General features: G+C 35.7%; 1 protein-coding gene across 1 annotated transcript in view; it reads left to right on the top strand.

The window, feature by feature from the left end:
* LOC149578115 (beta-glucuronosyltransferase GlcAT14A-like) overlaps positions 1–17,579 on the top strand; it is a 30,168-nt gene extending 12,589 nt beyond the window's left edge. The window contains exon 4 of the mRNA XM_089827578.1: positions 16,614–17,579. Coding sequence (XP_089683704.1) covers positions 16,614–17,122 — 509 coding nt within the window. The 3' untranslated portion in view covers positions 17,123–17,579. The remainder of the gene's footprint in view (positions 1–16,613) is intronic.
* Positions 17,580–17,946: the final 367 nt, after the last annotated feature.

The following is a 17,946-nucleotide window of genomic DNA, read 5'->3' as shown; positions in this document are numbered from 1 at the left end:
CCCCTCGCGCCCGCCCCCCCCCCCCCCTGCCCCCACCCAGGATACTGACATGTGGTAGGACCAACACTAACCAATGTGTAACTATCTTCATAATCAATGAGTAAATGACATATTAACTGATTGAATACTTGACAACTATGTCATGATATAGCAGACATGATCCTGCAAATGTATATTATTTGGACATGGTTGATTTATTCATGAATAACATGTCCATACACTATTGACATATTATTCAATAACCAGTATGTTTCTGCATAAATGATTTACTCCTGCTCAATAATGTAGTAACATTGATTCATAATGCCAGGGTTCTTCCTTCAGGTTTTGTACCGCTAACTTTTCTTAATCTGGTTTACTTGGAAAACGATTGTAGATCTAGGTGCTGGAGAATTCCTAGCCTTTTGAAATACTTATTGAAACTTAATTCTTTTGCCAAACAGTGCATCTTTCGACAAATGGCCAGCTTGACTACCTTAGATGGGGAGATTTTACTGTCTTTATTATACACACATATAATTCACTATTAAGTTGGCAATGTCTGGAAGGAAGCCTGGTTGACCTTATATTAATTGATGACCATTGGTGTCTCTGAAAATGCTGTTAATGGAAGACAATGCATAGGTTCAATTCGTTTTACTCTGGGGTGCCATAGCAATTTTTTCTACTGCCTTCATTGAAATGATGAAGGATTTCTACACCTACTATTTACTTTCAAGGCAAACCTGGCAAAAGTGCTTAAAAACCTTGATTTCTCAGCGAAATACAATACTTTCATTTTCTATCTGTTTCGTCTACCTGTGCTTCTGGAATAGTTGCACTAGTGCATGAATTGAAAGATTCCTCACAATATTTTCCCTTTTCTTTGCTGGAAGTTTCACTTCAAGGGGATTTCGAATTTTAACATCCACAAAAAGTTTTTGATCAGAATAATTGGATAAGATTTCAGCCACTGCTTGGTTTTCAGTCATGTTGTTGGTAAGGACTATCATTGAGGCCTTGTGCATTTCCAGCAATTTCATGGATTCAAACCTTTTCCTTTCTCGGCTGTAGTTTCTTTTTTATAGCCTTTAATTTCGACAAGGCAACACTTTAAAGTTTAGGTTTCCTTTGTAATTTTCAAACATTTACTGTTTAAGAAGGGCCTTAAGCAAATTCTTCATTATTAGTTTCCATTCTGAATATTGATTGATGAGGATTAGTACTCGTTCGAGAAAATCTTCTTTGTTAGGGTGTCTTTCACAAGGCCTGGAAAGTAGCTCTCATACTGCTATTATAATAGAGATTTTACTATCTTTAGTTTACACGCACGTAATCCACTATTAAGTCGGCACATTCTGGAAGGAAGCCTGGTTGATCTTATATTAATTGATGACCAATGGTGTCTCAGGAAATGCTATTAATGGAAGACAATGCATAGGTTCAATTCATTTTACTTTGGGGTGCTATAGCAATTCTTTCTACCGCCTTCATTGAAATGATGAAGGATTTCTACACCTACTATTTACTTTCAAGACAAACCTGGCAAAAGTGCTTTAAAACCTTGATTTCTTAGCAAAATATAACACTTTCAGTTTCTATCTATTTCGTATACACGTGCTTCTGGAATAGTTGCACTAGTGCATGAATTGAAAGTTTCCTCACAATATTTTCCCTTTTCTTTGCTGGAACTTTCACTTGAAGAGGATTTCCAATTTTAACAGCCACAATTTTTTTTGATCAGAATAATTGGATAAGATTTCAGCTACTGCTTCATTTTCAGTCATTTTGCTTGTAAGAACAATAAGGCCTTGTGCATTTCCAGCAATTTCATGGATTTAAACTTTTTCCTTTCTTGGCTGTAGTTTCTTTTTTATAGCCATTGAGTTCCACAAGGAAACACTTTAAAGTTTAGGTCTCCTTTGTAAATCTCAAACATTTACTGTTTAAGAAGGGTCTTAAGCAATTTCTTCATTATTAATTTCCATTCTGCATATTTATTGATGAGGATTAGTACTCGTTCAAGAAAATCTTCTCTGCCAAGGAAAATCACTTGAGCATTGATTAAGAATAAGGAGGCAACATCAATAAAATTAAACTAATCAATGACTAGTATAGTTTGTTGAAGCTTCAGTCCAAAAATCGGTGATGATCAACAACAAAAGAAAAGAGTCCAAAATTGAAACAACAAACACCAGAAATATCCTGGGAAAACCCTTAGATTGAAGGGAAAAACCCAGCCACACAACAAAAGATCATTTCATTGAGAATAAAATTCAAGTGTACAATATCTTTTGCTTGATGCAAATATATAACAATAGGAGGAGAGACTCTTCACATTATAACCGAAGGTCTCTTGAGGTTCCCATAACTTCTATAATTAATTATAACACTTCGGATATTCATGCCTCAATGCATGTGAATGACACATGTCATTTACATTTAATATTACAAATTAAACTTAAGTGACTCTTTTAGCTGAAAATGACAATAACGGTAATAACGTCTAGATTTTGAGAGATAAAGATCTCTATCGCAGCTACAAATTTTAACACTCCCTCTTACCAAGAGAGAGATCTTTAGCAGTCACACAAAATTGTAACAAAAAAAATGTCCATGATAAATTCTGATTATACAAATTCAAAACACAATTCATGGAGTTACTCAACATGAATACCTGTAACAATTACTCATATTCATGGAATCACTCAACATGAAAAGATATGTAAGACTCAGCTAAGCCTTTTATCACAGACTCTCTCAACGTGACCTGTCATAGAATCTCTCAACATGACATCCAACTCCCATCATGGAATCTCTCAACATGATGACATCATGGACTCTCTCAACATGATGTTCACTATCGCATAGTGAAAGAGTTATCATAGCTGATCTTACAAGCTCATTTATTCACACAAGAATATGCATAACAAAATAAGACTTAGTTCCATTTAAGTCTCAAATTTTTCAAATACCACAAGCATTATACGCATATATGAAAATGAAGGGGATTCCATAAGCACTCCCTCTTAATTATGAAGCCTCCCTCTGAAGCTAAAATATCTCTAAAAGTCAAGATTTCCCTCTTAAGTATCACAAGCTTCCCCTGAACAAAAAAATATCTCCCCATGATTACAATCAACACTCATGTTCATCAATCTCTCATCAATCAGAATGCGCTCTACAACCATGGGAGATTAATCAATCCATCATAAATATTTATCTCAAGCCACACATAGATATACACACACAAGAGATTCTGATTTGTGCCTCTATAACCAATGTAATGTTCATGACATCAAAATATATTTTACTATTAAAATACCATATGAATAATAAAAGGAAATACTTATCTGAAAATAGCTTGTCCACAGAGGGAAAATAAATACGCTAACTTTTCTTCTTAAAAATGTCTGTATTTTTGTTGACCCCCAGCCTGAACTTCTGCCTGATACTTGGTCTTGCATGTATCCAATGGATACAATATGGTTGTACTAAGGAGCCCTCCTGCAGCGCCTGATGCGGTCTCTACTAGAGATTCAAACTCCCCACCCATTGCATAAAAAATTTCCTCTGATTCCACCAAACTCAAAACAAGAAGAAAAAAATCTCCTCTATGTCTGGGAAAAAGAGTATCAATTGGCTCTGCAAAATCAAATATACAGACCAAATTACACGAGAGATAACTGGATATGGATAGTCATCATAATTTTAAAATCGATCCCTCCGCCAAGTTGAACGCAGATTCTGTTAGTAGAAGGATCAGAGACAAATTATAAGATTGACACTATAAACAACATATAAAAATAGCAAAAAAAATGTTAAAACAAAGGAATGAGAAAAAAGGAAGACACAATAGGAAAGAATAACCAAATACGACAAGCACAAAGAATTCCATTCCAAGAAAATTCGATGGCTCTGATCATGGCAGTAGTATTCTCTAATCTCAAACAGACATAAAGTTTAGAAACATAATCCATTAATACCTGTATAGCACAATACTACCATTGCCAATCTTTGCAAGCCATGCACTGAACCAATACAATACAGGAAATATATCTCAATACGGGTTTTATTCACAATGGAGCATGAATTTCTCTTAGGCAGAATTTCCAGGGAAGTGTCAATCGTTCTTGTGACACAACCAAGGTGGGTGCTGAGTTGAGATTCAAACAAGAAGATGGGAGCATGAAATATTTAAATATCCATCGCAAATCATTAAAAAACAAGTAGGTTGCATAAAAGACCAAGAGTCGATGGTTATAATGGATGGTTGACACCTCCAAGTAACGGTTTCTCATAAGGCGACAATAATAAGATAGAAACTATGCATCTTTAGAACAAACAAAACACAAAAAATGTTGAGACTTCCAAGATGGGAAGACACATAGGAAGATGATCAAGCCCACATGTGCACAGATCAAATATGACCCAACGAATACCAATGTCTTCAGTATTTCAAGAACCAATGGCATCTACATCGACAAAACACATATATCAATTGTCATCAAAATTGACAAGCCACATAAGAGACCCACAGTAATGGTGAAAGAGCCAAAACATCAAAACTCAGAAGTAGCAATCAACACGGCATTCGTGGAAAGAAACTTCTATAGAATATTTTGCCGTTAGAACTCAAGCAAAAAGATTATGAAAATAAATAAATTTCCGATCAACCACACAAGCATGCATATAATCAGAACTCTTGATCATTGACAAGAGTATGCTATCCATATGTAATACAAAACTCAAATCAAAGGATAGGGGATCAAACATAGATACATAATAGTGCAGAACAGGACAAAAGCAACACACAATAAATTATCTCAGATACATTCAGTTAAGGAACCTTGAACCAGGATAGGTATCAATCTCTTTACCTTTGAACAGGATAAAAAAAAATGAAGCTACTTTTTGCATGTCAAGTGATTGTTGTCATCTAACTGGCTTTGATACCATGTTGAAACTTGAGCCCAGAAGTCAATGATGATCAACAAGAAAAAGAAAAGAGTCCAAAACTGAAACAACAAACACCATAAATATTCTGGGAAAACCTTTAGAGAATGAAGGGAAAAACCCAACCACACAACAAAAGATCATTTTATTGAGAATAAAATTCAAGTATACAATATCCTTTGCTTGGTGCAAATATATAACAATAGGAGGAGAGACTCTTCACATTATAACCGAAGGTCTCTTGAGATTCCCATAACTCCTATAATTAATTATAACTCTTCAGATAGTCATGCCTCAATGCATGTGAATGACACATGTCATTTATGTTTAATATTACAAATTAAACTTCAGTGACCTTTTCAGCTGAAGATGACAATAACAGTAATAACGTCTAGATTTCGAGAGATAAAGATCTCTATCGCAGCTGCAAACTTTAACATGGTCAATCAACAAGCAACAATGATGAGGTGGCATACATGGCTGTAAGTATGTGGTGATCGATTTTTGAAGGATAATGCATAAGAATATTGGTTGTAATTATCTATCACACATAATTATTGAAAGATATCGAAAATACATGAAGACAACACAAAGGATGATTGAAGACAAACAAAGATCAATCAACCATTCTACTATCACTAGATTTCAATGCAGTCAAAGTGTTCAAGCACACTGTCGCCAACTAACATCAATTATACTTTTTGGTAAGAAGGGAGCATATTAGTTAATACCATGGCTGTGATTTGATATTGAGAGGACCAATCTTATGTTATAATATATCAGTAACTTGTGGCTATGGAGTGTTTAATGTCAAATAATATAGTGGATAGTATCACTAAAGCAAAGCAATTAGTCCTAATAATGAAGTAGTGCGATCTCTTAAAGAAGCAGACTTGAGTCACATCCTTTGGCATCGTGTCTTATCACCCCATCGATGAGATATAACAAACCATCCAATATCAGATAAGGGGGAAATGGAATAGGATATGTATTCAATTCAGATTGGTTTTGATATGAACAAGGAGAAAACATCACTAATCCATCGTATAACACCAAATACAGAAACAAGTAAGAAGGTTGATTATTCATCAACAAATAGTGTTAATTCCTATGTTCCCCCGAGTTTTTGGAACAGGGGTGGCGGGATGGGTTTCTGGGACGGCAAACGGGGATGGCTATATATATGTATAGGGAAATTTTAAAATATACATCGAAATTTGCAAATATACATGTCATTCATATGAAACTAAGCACAAAGCATTTCATTTAAACATTATAGAACCATAACATACAACATTTGAATGCCATATAGGAAATAATATCCAATTTTAGTACCCAATTGTCAAAATGCATATCAATATCAGTGAACATTGAACAATGAACATTAACAATTGTCAATATCATAATGTCATAATGATAAGCATGATAAATCTGAAAATCAAAATCAAAATATGCCCAAAGCTATAGGCCCAAAGGGTAGAGGGCTGCCATAAAGTAATAAGTATCAAATTATCAATGTATCATAATCATGTTTATGTTCAACATAAAAAGAAAAACATAGAAAAATGAAGCAGACTGCTGCTCCTATTCCGCCTCTACTGCCATGGCATCAAAATCATAGTCCTCATCACTATCATCCTCCACAGGAAGCGTAGTCTCATCTAATGGAACCCCAACCAATCCTGGTCCTGTGTCATCCTCATCTATCTGGGCCACATCCTCAGGCTCAACATCCCATCGCAAAGCTGGTGTCTGCCTATACTCTAGAGTCTGACGATTGGCAAGTCGAAGAGCATGATGCATTGTCACTAGCTTCTCCACTCTTTTAGAGGTAAGTCTATTCCTCTTGATAGAGCGGATATATGAATATGTTGACCAATTCCTCTTTGCAGCTGAGGAACTGGCAACTTGTGAAAGGAGGCAACTGGCAAGTAATTTTAACTCAGGTGTATCTCTCCCATGCCAGGTCCACCATCCAATAGGATCTTTCTGTGCCAAAACAACTCTATCCAACCTTGCTTGTGGCTTACCCAAGTTTGGGCCACGAAGGTTGGTGAAGTCAAGGAACTGTGCACGAAGAGTAGAGGCATCTTGAGCTGAATACATCTTATCAATTGCTCTTGTGAAGCCATCCAAAACCTCAGGATCATCACATGGGAGGCCCCTTCCACCCAACTGTGCATATCATTTGGAATTTAGAGCAAAGGCTGCCATATGAAGTGGAATATTCATTATGTTCCACCTCTGCGTCACAATAGGCCTAATATGCTCTTCATAAAACCCCAATGTAGGATCCTTTGCTGCAACAATTCTCTTCATCTTACCCAACATGCTGTCAATAGTCTCATAGATCTCTCCCAAACTAGGAGTGTCAGTATCAGCATATCTAATGACATTTACAATGGGTGCTATGATAGAGCAAATATATCTGCCAGATGCAAACAAAAATAAAAATAAAAATTATAATTTTAAGAATTTTAAGACTATTAGTAGGAAAATCAGCAAGCAAAAGACTAATAGTAAATTTAAAAATCAGCAACTTACTTCATTGTGGACCACCAACTCTCATCAAGGATCCTTTGCCTCACTGCTTTTCCTTCAAAAGGCTTAGAATTAGACTATCGTCCCCACTCTAGATTCACCACCATCAATTGAAAGGCCTCATACACCTCAATCATCCTCTCCATCAAGATGAAATATGTGCAATACCTATAGCAACAATTAAAAATTAAAAATTTAAACTCAAACATTAATGATTAAAATTAAAACTAAAAGCATCACATGTAAGTAAACTTATAAATAATTTTTTTAAATAAGTTAAAGTTAAAACAAACTAAAAGTAAACTATAATTAAAATTGACATACCTTGTCTCGGCTGGTTTGAGGAACTCCTTATCAGAGAAGGACCTGAATAGAGCAAGTGAAGTGTGGTGGTTGCAAATAAACATTTGCACTTCTCTAGCTTCTAGCACCGCCGGTTTTATCCATTCAATCTTCCCCATGTCCTTCAATGCATTGTTCAAGGAATGAACACAACAAGGGGTCCAAAAGATGTGCCTATAAGCACCCTCTATCATCAAACCAGCTGATTTTCACACAGGTGCAGAATCTGTGATAACCTGTACAACACTAGATGACCCAATCTCCTCTATGGCATCTCTCAAAATGGTGAACTGGAATTTTGCATCCTTCTTCTTTCCTCAGCAATCTACGGCTTTCAAAAAAAAGAGCTAGCAGGGGATGTGACAATGATATTGATGAGTGGCCGATGTCTAACATCGGTCCACCCATCCATCACAATAGAGCAGCCCTTCTTAACCCAAGTGTGTTTCATATTCTCAAATAACAAAGCAACCTTTGAGTACTCTTCATCTAAGATAGTGGTTCGTAGCTTATGCTCACCAGGGGGTACAAATGAGGAATTCATGCGCAAAATATCTTTCACCATTTGTTTATAATAAGTGGAATGGGCTGCATTATATTGGATACCATTAGCAACAAAAAATCTATCAATGGATGCCTCACACTTTTCCTTTGCCTGTGCATTAAACATACTTTCCACCGGGCCCTTCTCACCACTGCTCATCTTTCCCTTCCCTCTAGAACTAGTAGGGCTGCCACTAGTACCAATGGCAGATGACATATGCCTAGATGATTGTGAAGCAGTAGATGGTGATGTCACTGTCAAATTTTGCCACTCCATTTCAGCCTCTAAGTGCAATCTTTGGCATTCTAATTTTTGTTCATCAGTCAAGTTAGGACAAGCTTTGACTCCTTGGCATGAAGCACCTAAAAAATGTGACTTCACTCTTGTATAGCTGCTCCTAAAATCATCAAGACAAACATGACAATTCCACACTCTAGTCCCTCCCAAATTCTTTTTATCTTTTGGCGGAGGTGTGACATATTGGAGAAGAGGTTTTTTCTTATTGAAAGGACCTTTTGCAAAATTCTTCATAATGGTTGAAGGGCATTTAAACAAATTAGCTTTAGGATCGGATTTTTGCCTAGTGTCACTACTAGCAACATCAACCCCTACTACAGTTTCTTCTTCACTACTACTAATCGTACTCCCATTGCTGCTCATTGTGTTTAAATATGCAATAGATATATGAGCTGAAACAATGAAAAATAATAAAAAAATCAGACTTTGCAAGCTGCAAATATATTTAAAAAATGATAGAGGGAAGCATAAAGAGTTTCATACTTACTTGGTGCACAAAATAGAAGATCAAACCTTTGGTCAAGCTCTTGAAAGCAAAAATATCACCTCCTCTACTTGCAAAATGAAAACTCCAACCAGCTGCAACACAAAATGAAAACCAAACAAATGTTAAAACAACTTAAATGTGTGGAGTATAAACCTTTTAGGGCATTTCGAGGGGTGGGGTTCACCTAGCCAACCAAGTTGGAGGCTTTAAAACATTTTTTAATGTTAAGTTTTTAAATTTTCATGCAAACAGAAAAGGGGGCCGGCCGGCCGTACTCAGTACAATTGGGGGACGGCTAGTCGTCCCCTTTCTGTATTGGGTACGGCTGGCCGTCCCCCTTTTTTCCCCCATGCGTCCCCGCATTTCGGAAATGTCCCCTACAAATTTTGGGTTTTTGGGGATGGTTGGGGGATGTCCCATACCCATCCCCCTGTACTTGGGACGTCCTCGTCCCCGAAACGTTGGGTTTTAGGCCGGGTACGCATCCCTGGGGAACATAGGTTAACTCAAATCGAACAAGAGGCAAATACAGCAGTCAAATCTTTTCATCATTTGTCGAGCACAAGATGATTACCTTTCAAATCATACAAAGGAAGGGAGAACACTGAATAGAAAAAGAGGACTTGCAGAAAAGGCTAAGGAGGATTGGTTAAGAGGATTTAAGATCTGAATAAAGAGAGAACTGTAACAAGAATCTGCCATTAAACAAGACAAGCAACAACAAAATCAGCAATATCAAGGGAGATTAATCATCATCAACTGAGACATTCTTTATAATAAAGCTGCACCTTAGTCTGAAGTATTTGAATCATACTTGAACAATCAACAACGCCATCTTCTTCAAAACAGAGAACTGCCAACCTCAACGAATAGAAGGTCAATTCCATCTTTAGAGAAGTAATATAAGATTCAAAGGAATTCAATCTCTATTCCAAATAGAAGAACGATAACAAACACAAAGATATCGGATCAGACTCAGTTCTTGACAACTAAGTGGATGTACTTTAATTTGGAAAAAACAGTTATGTTTGCTAATTAAGAATAAGATCTAAGTCATGCCTGGTGGAGGACATTTTTGATGAATGTTAAGATTCCAAAATGAAATCCAGAGAGAGATTTCAATAACTCTTAGAGACAGTATAGAGTGGTAGTGGTTAATAACATCAACATGTGCATATGTAAAGAGGGATACACCTTGGTGGGCATACGTAAGGCCAAGACTTAGGATGGATATACCAAATGACGATAATCTTGGAGGCCTTAGGAGAGACAGGTCATATGAGATGGCAGAATAGCTGAGGACTGTCTAGATTCGCCATGAGGCAAGTAGAGCCCCTGGAGGTCCTACCAAGAGAGTTAGGGACCTGATTACAAACTCTTCCTAAGGATTAAGTGGGACTTATCATGGGACCTAGATATATTTTGTTTCATTTATATTTGTATGGAAATCTATTAACTCGTGTGTATGTTTATTCATTAAGGATCGGGTAATACTAAACATCAGAAGTGGGGACATTACATTTAAAATTATTGAGAGGAAATCTGTATTTATTCTTTTATGCTTTTAAATTAAAATCCGAAATATCTAGGAGTACACCCAACCTCAAAAAAGCGAAAACATAACTTCATTGTTATTTTACTAAGGTGCCGATTCAGATTCGCATGTTTGAGATTTGGGTTCTAAATTTGTCCAGTTTTTTTGGTTGGGTACAGATATTTTTTGGGCTTGTTCATACAAGATTTTTTCTAATATATATATATATATATATATATATATATACATATGTCTTTGTGTGTGTGTGTGTGTGTGTGTATATGTGCAGCGACAAGAAGTTTTTCTTTTCATTCACAAATGCACAAATGACATAGAGAAACCTTTTGGTCTTTTTAGTGGTCACTTTTAGGATTGAAGGGTCGAATAGACCTAATTCGGCAAAAAATCTTTTTGAAAAAGTCAATAAAAATGATGTTCAGTCAAATTTGCCCCAAATTCATATTGGATTCTTCCATCCAAATCAAGAGTCTTCCAAATTTGCCCAACATTCTTACTGGGTTCTTCTGAGACAATCTTCAGCAAATTTACTTGACTTGCAGAATTTTGAGCAAATTCAAACTGAATCCGATTTCGCACGGAACTGACTTTTGAACTTCATCTTCCAGGAGTAAATCTGGTAACTTAGTTATTCTACATAACAATTTCAGGCAGTACATGAAGTACTTTTTATTTTCAAGACAAGTTTTTAGTTTTAATTCACAACCAATCTCAAGATATTTTATTCATATGTTTGCAAGCTTGGAGATAATTCTTACATATAGGTTGCTAGAAATACGCTCACAAAATTTCCTTTCAAGTTTAAATTTTTTAATTGGTGCGAACAATTATCAACTTCCATTTTTGTTTGCAAGGAGCATTCTCAGCATGCACAATCTGATCATTTCACTCAACTATGTGCTTATTTTCTACCTTGATGTTCTGTTTAACTATTGCATGCGTAGCACAAAGCACAAATGACATGCTATTTGAATACGTGTTGGTGGTCATTTAGGCATAAAAAAGTCTTGTAAATTATTTAACAACTTTTTGCATTCTGAGTTCTTCCTAACTTTTTAAATTTCTCTGTAGCATATTTACTATACTTCATCAAATGGGATGAGCAATTTGTCCACTTTCTTGCATTAAACTTGGCATACAAGGCTACATACAAGTGCAGAAGTTTAGCTTACAGAAGTAGAAAATACAGTGGGCAACTAAGTAAATGTTTATATCACTTGTTTACAAAAATGAGGGTGAACTTAATACAACCTTGAAGTCATGAAGCTTGTGGATGCCATTGGTGAATGGTAAGAGGTGAAGTCCTGGAGAAAACCCTTTTTGTTATGGGATAACCGCTAATTCTCATCCAATGAATCACATCCTGCTTTTAGGGATTGGAAAACGTATCAATTACTTAGGTGCAGAATTTTTTTTTTTTTTTTTTGAAATTAGTGGTTGAATACTAAACCCAGCACATAGAAACTCTGTATGTGACACTGAAGTCGTCAAACTCAAACATGAAGGTCTAGTGATGGTGATTTATGTGACAGGCTGTTAGCCCTGTATAGAAACATTTGTTGCAGCTTTACCTAATTTAAAAAAGAAAAAAGGCTGTTAGCCATGTATGGAAACATTTGTAGCAGCTTTACCTAATTTAAAAAAGAAAACCTTAGCCATAAGGTGGATAGGAGAATGGTGCTAAGGTTGTAAAATGTGCCCTATTGGGACTTTGCTGTAATTTGTCCTAGAATTCTCAAACAATGTATGGAGTATATTTAGGAATGTAAATTGTCAACTTTATATCTTGATTTAGAGCCTGCATTCAAGTTAATTATCATTATGAAAGACAAATAAACATATATCCAGCAATGTTATTTATAGATTTCTAAATATCATTATAATTTACACAATGTAAATGTGGTATTTCCTTAAGGCTTTTCCCAACAACTAATCCGCATTATGGAGCCCCTTGGGAGAACATAAAAGGGGCCTCAAGCCTATCCATCAAGCCCAGGATCATGGAATGACACCTGCCATTAGGCGTCCCAGCCCAGTCGGGGTTGCTCTACTTGAATGGAACCTTGTGCTACTCGAATGTATGTTCTCCCCTCCATAACAGGATGGTAGATTGGATGAAAGCTTTAAAGGGATCTTATCATAATTAAAAATGCACACATGCACACACATACAGAGCAATATGTTATCTGCATACATTACTACTTTCTACCAAATGGAAGCTAAATAACAAATCAGCCAAATCGTGATGTCATGTATTATATACTTCAGACTAAAATAATTGATCAATATATAAACTGCTGTCGAATTTATTAATTATGAGACTGCAAATCTCTTGCTTGATTGAATGCCTATTTCCTCTTCTTTGATACCTTCCCACAATCAGGTTTTGTATATTTATAATCCCTAAGGGACAAAAGGTCAACAATTCATACCCATTCATTAAAAAAGACACAACTTGTCTACGAGATGCATTCCTTATTGCTAATTGCTCCCTTTTACCAACCACTGTCTTCATAATACTGTTAAATTACCATCTTTAGTCGGCTACTTAAACGTCAGGTAACTATTTTCTCTTGGCCAAGTCGGCCTCCCAGAATGAACTGTTAATATTAGAAACTATAATTTTCAGGTATTAGTGATGTAATTAGCTTTTGCTTTGTGACTCTGATATTACTTCAATTTATAAATTTGGTTGAGAGTTGCCTATTAATTAGTTTAAGATAAGTTTTCTCTCATTTGCCGAGAGGAAGATCACAGGTCATCTTGCAATAACATTGTAAATCCAGAAATCAATATACCCCTCTGCATCTACAAGGAATAGTAGTTAGAGGAACTTCCCATGCATTAAGATGAGGATTAGAAGAAAGGTACACACATATGACCCTTTTATTTTGCCTGTAATCCGTGATCAAGATCTCACTAATTTATTCTAGTCAAGGGTAAGGAAATTGAGGTTTTGTAGGAGAAGGCTGTCCTCTGAGGTGGAAGCTTAGTGCATTATTCTCAGACCTTACCACTCTGGATTAGTCTGTAGAAATTATTTCTTTGAAGAGGTCTTTTTGAGTTTCAGCATTTCTCACTTCCTGATAATTTTTGCATATCAGTTTGAACCTTTAGTGTTTGAAATAGTTTTTTCTCTATTTGAAGAATATATGAAGGAGCTTCATGCTTGCCAAATAATGTAGCACTGATTCTGAAAAATTAACATGACGAGGTCTCTGAAGGTTGAAGGTTGCACAGTGTGATTAACCTAATCTCACAAGGGATGTATATACAACATAAATGTATGGGACTCTAGAAAATTCTATCAGTTTAGTAATTATATTCCCAGACAATCTTGGCTGGGACCTAAAACCATTTCTTAGAATTCTGTTAAGCAGTCATTAAATTTAAATCTATATGTTGAAGTCAATTTACAGGAATACATTGCACTAGTCTTCATAAAACATACAAACACCATCCTCACATACATTAGATATATGCATGAGTTAAATCGAAAAATTCCCGTCTTTATCTCTCAGGGTTTTATATTGTTATTGAGGACAGGGAACCTAGCTTTAGATGGTCAGTTGCATTCCTAGGCTTAGAAACCAGTCACAGTGTTTAACAAAATCAGAACTTGAACAGATTGGTATTTATATAAATCAAATTATTCATTCTCTTTACCAAATTGTTCCCTTTTTCAGGTAAAAAAAGTTATGTTACTTCTATATAATCTGTTCTCAATGTCTATTTACAATATTTTAATAATATTCTACTACAATCCCTTAACTGATAATCAATCATAAAAGAGATGTAATTCATAAGGCCTCTCAAAATGTTTAACACTTAAGCTAGGTAGATCGATTGAATTCTCTGTGTTTAGTTCATCTACTCTAGGACAGGGTGCTTCATCTTTTTAGGTTTTTATGAAATACAGGCTATACATTTCCTTCAAGTAGGAATGCAATATCTACAAAAATTCGAGGACTACTTTTTGAACTTTTGAAAATAGTATCCAACTAGCCTCCTTTGCCATATGACCCTCTTAGTTTCAGCGTTTTCCCATACACAGCTTGCAATTGCACTTCATTCGATCAAGGTTTTCAACTGTTTTGGTATCCATTTATTATATGTAAGTCAAGTATTTAAAAAAAATTCCAGTGAGAAAATTTTGTTGTTGTAGTCTAGTTGCTTCTAGATTTTATTGTGGGAGATTGTTTGCATCAATGTTTTGGATCACACTCCATGCTTCATTTTTTCATCCTGTTTGCTCTCCAACATCCTGATGATGGATCACAGAGTGTGATCCGAAACATGGATGCAAATAATCTCACACAATTGAATCCAGAAGTAGCTAGATGGTTGTGGGAACATGATGTCTTTAATTTCAATGTTGCAATTGTTTGTTGGGGGTTTATTCGAGTGTCCAGTTAATATTCAGTTTTTGGAGTTTGAAGTGTGTGAGAAATATATTAATGATATATTGAGAAATATATTAATGATATATTTATAATAATTTCCTCTTTTCTCTTTAACATGCCCTTTGAGTTCTTAGGCTTGCCTTAATCCACTTTTCCTCTTGATCCTTAGGTTGGCAGGATCAAGGTTTTGATACCAATTATAATGTCCCTTATTAGGGTACTTAAAAACTTTAATTTTTCCTAGAGGTTTCAAATAAGGTATCCAGTAATATATAGGAGGTAAATTGTCAATTTTATATTATGATTTAGAGCATGCAATCAGTTTATCATTTTGAAAGATGAATAAACATATAACCAGCAATGTTATAAATAGATTTTTAATCATCACTATAATTTACATAATGTACATGTGGGATTCCCTTGAACCTATCCATCAAGCCTGGAAGCATGGAATTACACCACCCATTCAGCCTCTCAGCCTCGGTTGCTCTACTTGAATGGATAGGCTTAAGGTGCCTTATATGATATCCTAAGGGGCTCCATAATGTGGATACGTTGTTGGGAAAAGCCTCAAGGGAATCCCACATGTACATTATATATATTATAAAGCTGGTTAGAATCATATTTATAACACTACTGATAATATGTTTATTCATTTTTCATAATGACAACTAACCTGGTTGTAGGCTCTAAATCAAGATTTAAAGTTGACAATTTACATTCCTAAATGTACTCCATACCTCATTTGGGAATTCTGGGGCAAATTACAGTAAGTCCCATAAGGTAAGATTTCATTTAAGGGATTGGAAAATGTATCAATAACTTAGGTACAGACGTGGTTTTTTTTGGGAAATCAGTGGTATGTATCCTAAACCCAGCACATAGAACTTCTGTACTTACATTGAAGCCATCAAATTCAAGCATAAAGGCCTAGTGATGGTGATATCTGTATGGAAACATTTGCAGCAGCTTTTCCTAATTTTAAAAAAGAAAAACTAAGCAGTATAAGGTGGATAGGAGAATGATGCTAAGTCTGTTTGTATAGATTATAAACATAAATTCGCTTCTTGGACTTGCGACTTGGTAGGTGAATAGCAATACAGTATGGATGGTCATTATTCTACAGGGAACTCACACAATTCCATGGAGGAATGAAATTGTTACATCACATGCACACAGCTTTCGCATTTTTTTGACATGGTTGTAGTGTCTTCTGATTTTTAATTTGAAATGAGGAGGAAGCTTTTGCTAGTTTTTTGTTGGAGGCTTGGAGGGTATAGCATCTTATCATCATGTGTGAAGTTGGAAATGCCTTTTATGATTGGCTTTTCTTTTTCTTTATTAAAATATTGTCTGACAACCTTAGAAATTCATCTACTTCACTGTTTAGCCAAAGAGAAAAGTTATACTTATTTTTCATTAAAAAGGTCAAGTGTCTTTGGAAGGATCTTATTCCAACACTCGAGGAAATTGTAGCGTAAAACTGATCACATAGTTTTTTTGTTATGGCAGGTTCAGCATGGGTGGTTTTGACACGTAATTTTTTGGAATTCTGTATATGGGGTTGGGACAATCTCCCTCGAACAGTGCTAATGTATTATACAAACTTCATCTCATCACCAGAAGGCTATTTTCACACTGTTGCTTGCAATTCTCAGGAGTTTCAGAATACAACCATCAATCATGATTTGCACTTCATAAAATGGGATACTCCGCCCAAGCAACATCCCATAGTCCTGTCCTCGGAACATTTCGATGAAATGGTGCAAAGTGGTGCTCCATTTGCTCGTAAATTTCCCAAGGATGATCCAGTTCTAGATAGAATAGACAAAGAGCTCTTGGGTCGTTCTAATGGCCAATACACACCTGGGGGATGGTGTATGGGGACAGACAACAGAGATCCATGTCATGTGAGAGGCGATCCAACAATCCTTAAACCTGGGCCTGGTTCCAAAAGACTAGAAGGCTTATTGGTGAAACTGCTTGCTCCTGAAAATATTCGTGATAAGCAATGCAAGTAACCCGTCTACTAAAAGGTGTTGCAAGGGATTATTAAGCTGAAACGTCTCCTAATTCAGAAGAAACACAATTCTAGTCTTTGCTTCTTCAGATGTCTACCCAGCTTGTACCAATGTGGAGGGAAAATTATGGTTTTATCTGGATTTTTAAAACACATTGAGTATGGATGGCAACAATTTATCTCTAAGTTGTATCTGCTGGGTTTACATTTGAATATTCAATTTTGGCTTCTACCAAAGACAGATCAATAATGCACTGTAGTCGAGGAAGTTGACTTTACGACTGTAATCAGATAAAAGGTTGTATATTTTACAACTATTTTATCAACAGTTCTTATCCCAACTCTTTCAATGTTGGGGACTGTTGTTATACCAAACAATCACACTCTCTTTGAATTCATGCATTAAAAGAAATACAGTGGATTTAAAGCAAATAAATCATCACTAATAATTTTCTATACTTCTTTAGTATTAACTAGTGTTGAACCACCATTTTTGGTGTTTGAAGTTTTCCTTCACAGTCAGCAATCAGGAAGACAAAATATGTAAATTAGCATGGAACATTCCAATTTAGTGATATTCTTGCACTGAATGCTAGAGCCAATCTTCAAATTTTATACATACAAAATGTTAGGAAACAAGAGTCACCAAATTAAGAAAAGGGAAGATGGTGGCCTTAATTTTGTACCATTACCTGGAATCCATAATTGACAATTGTTTATCTCCTCTCGTTTGTGGCTTCTCCAAATATGTTAATTACTGCAGTGTGAAGCAACCAGTCCAATTGTATTGTAGAAAAGGTGTCTTCATCTTTGCAGTGAGGGCTT

Source organism: Cupressus sempervirens, chromosome 1 (genome assembly GCF_028749045.1).
Source record: "Cupressus sempervirens isolate cs-2001-9-10 chromosome 1, ASM2874904v1, whole genome shotgun sequence".
Classification (NCBI taxonomy): domain Eukaryota; kingdom Viridiplantae; phylum Streptophyta; class Pinopsida; order Cupressales; family Cupressaceae; genus Cupressus; species Cupressus sempervirens.
Note: the sequence above shows the minus strand (reverse complement) of the source record. Positions and strands in the feature narration are given on the sequence as shown.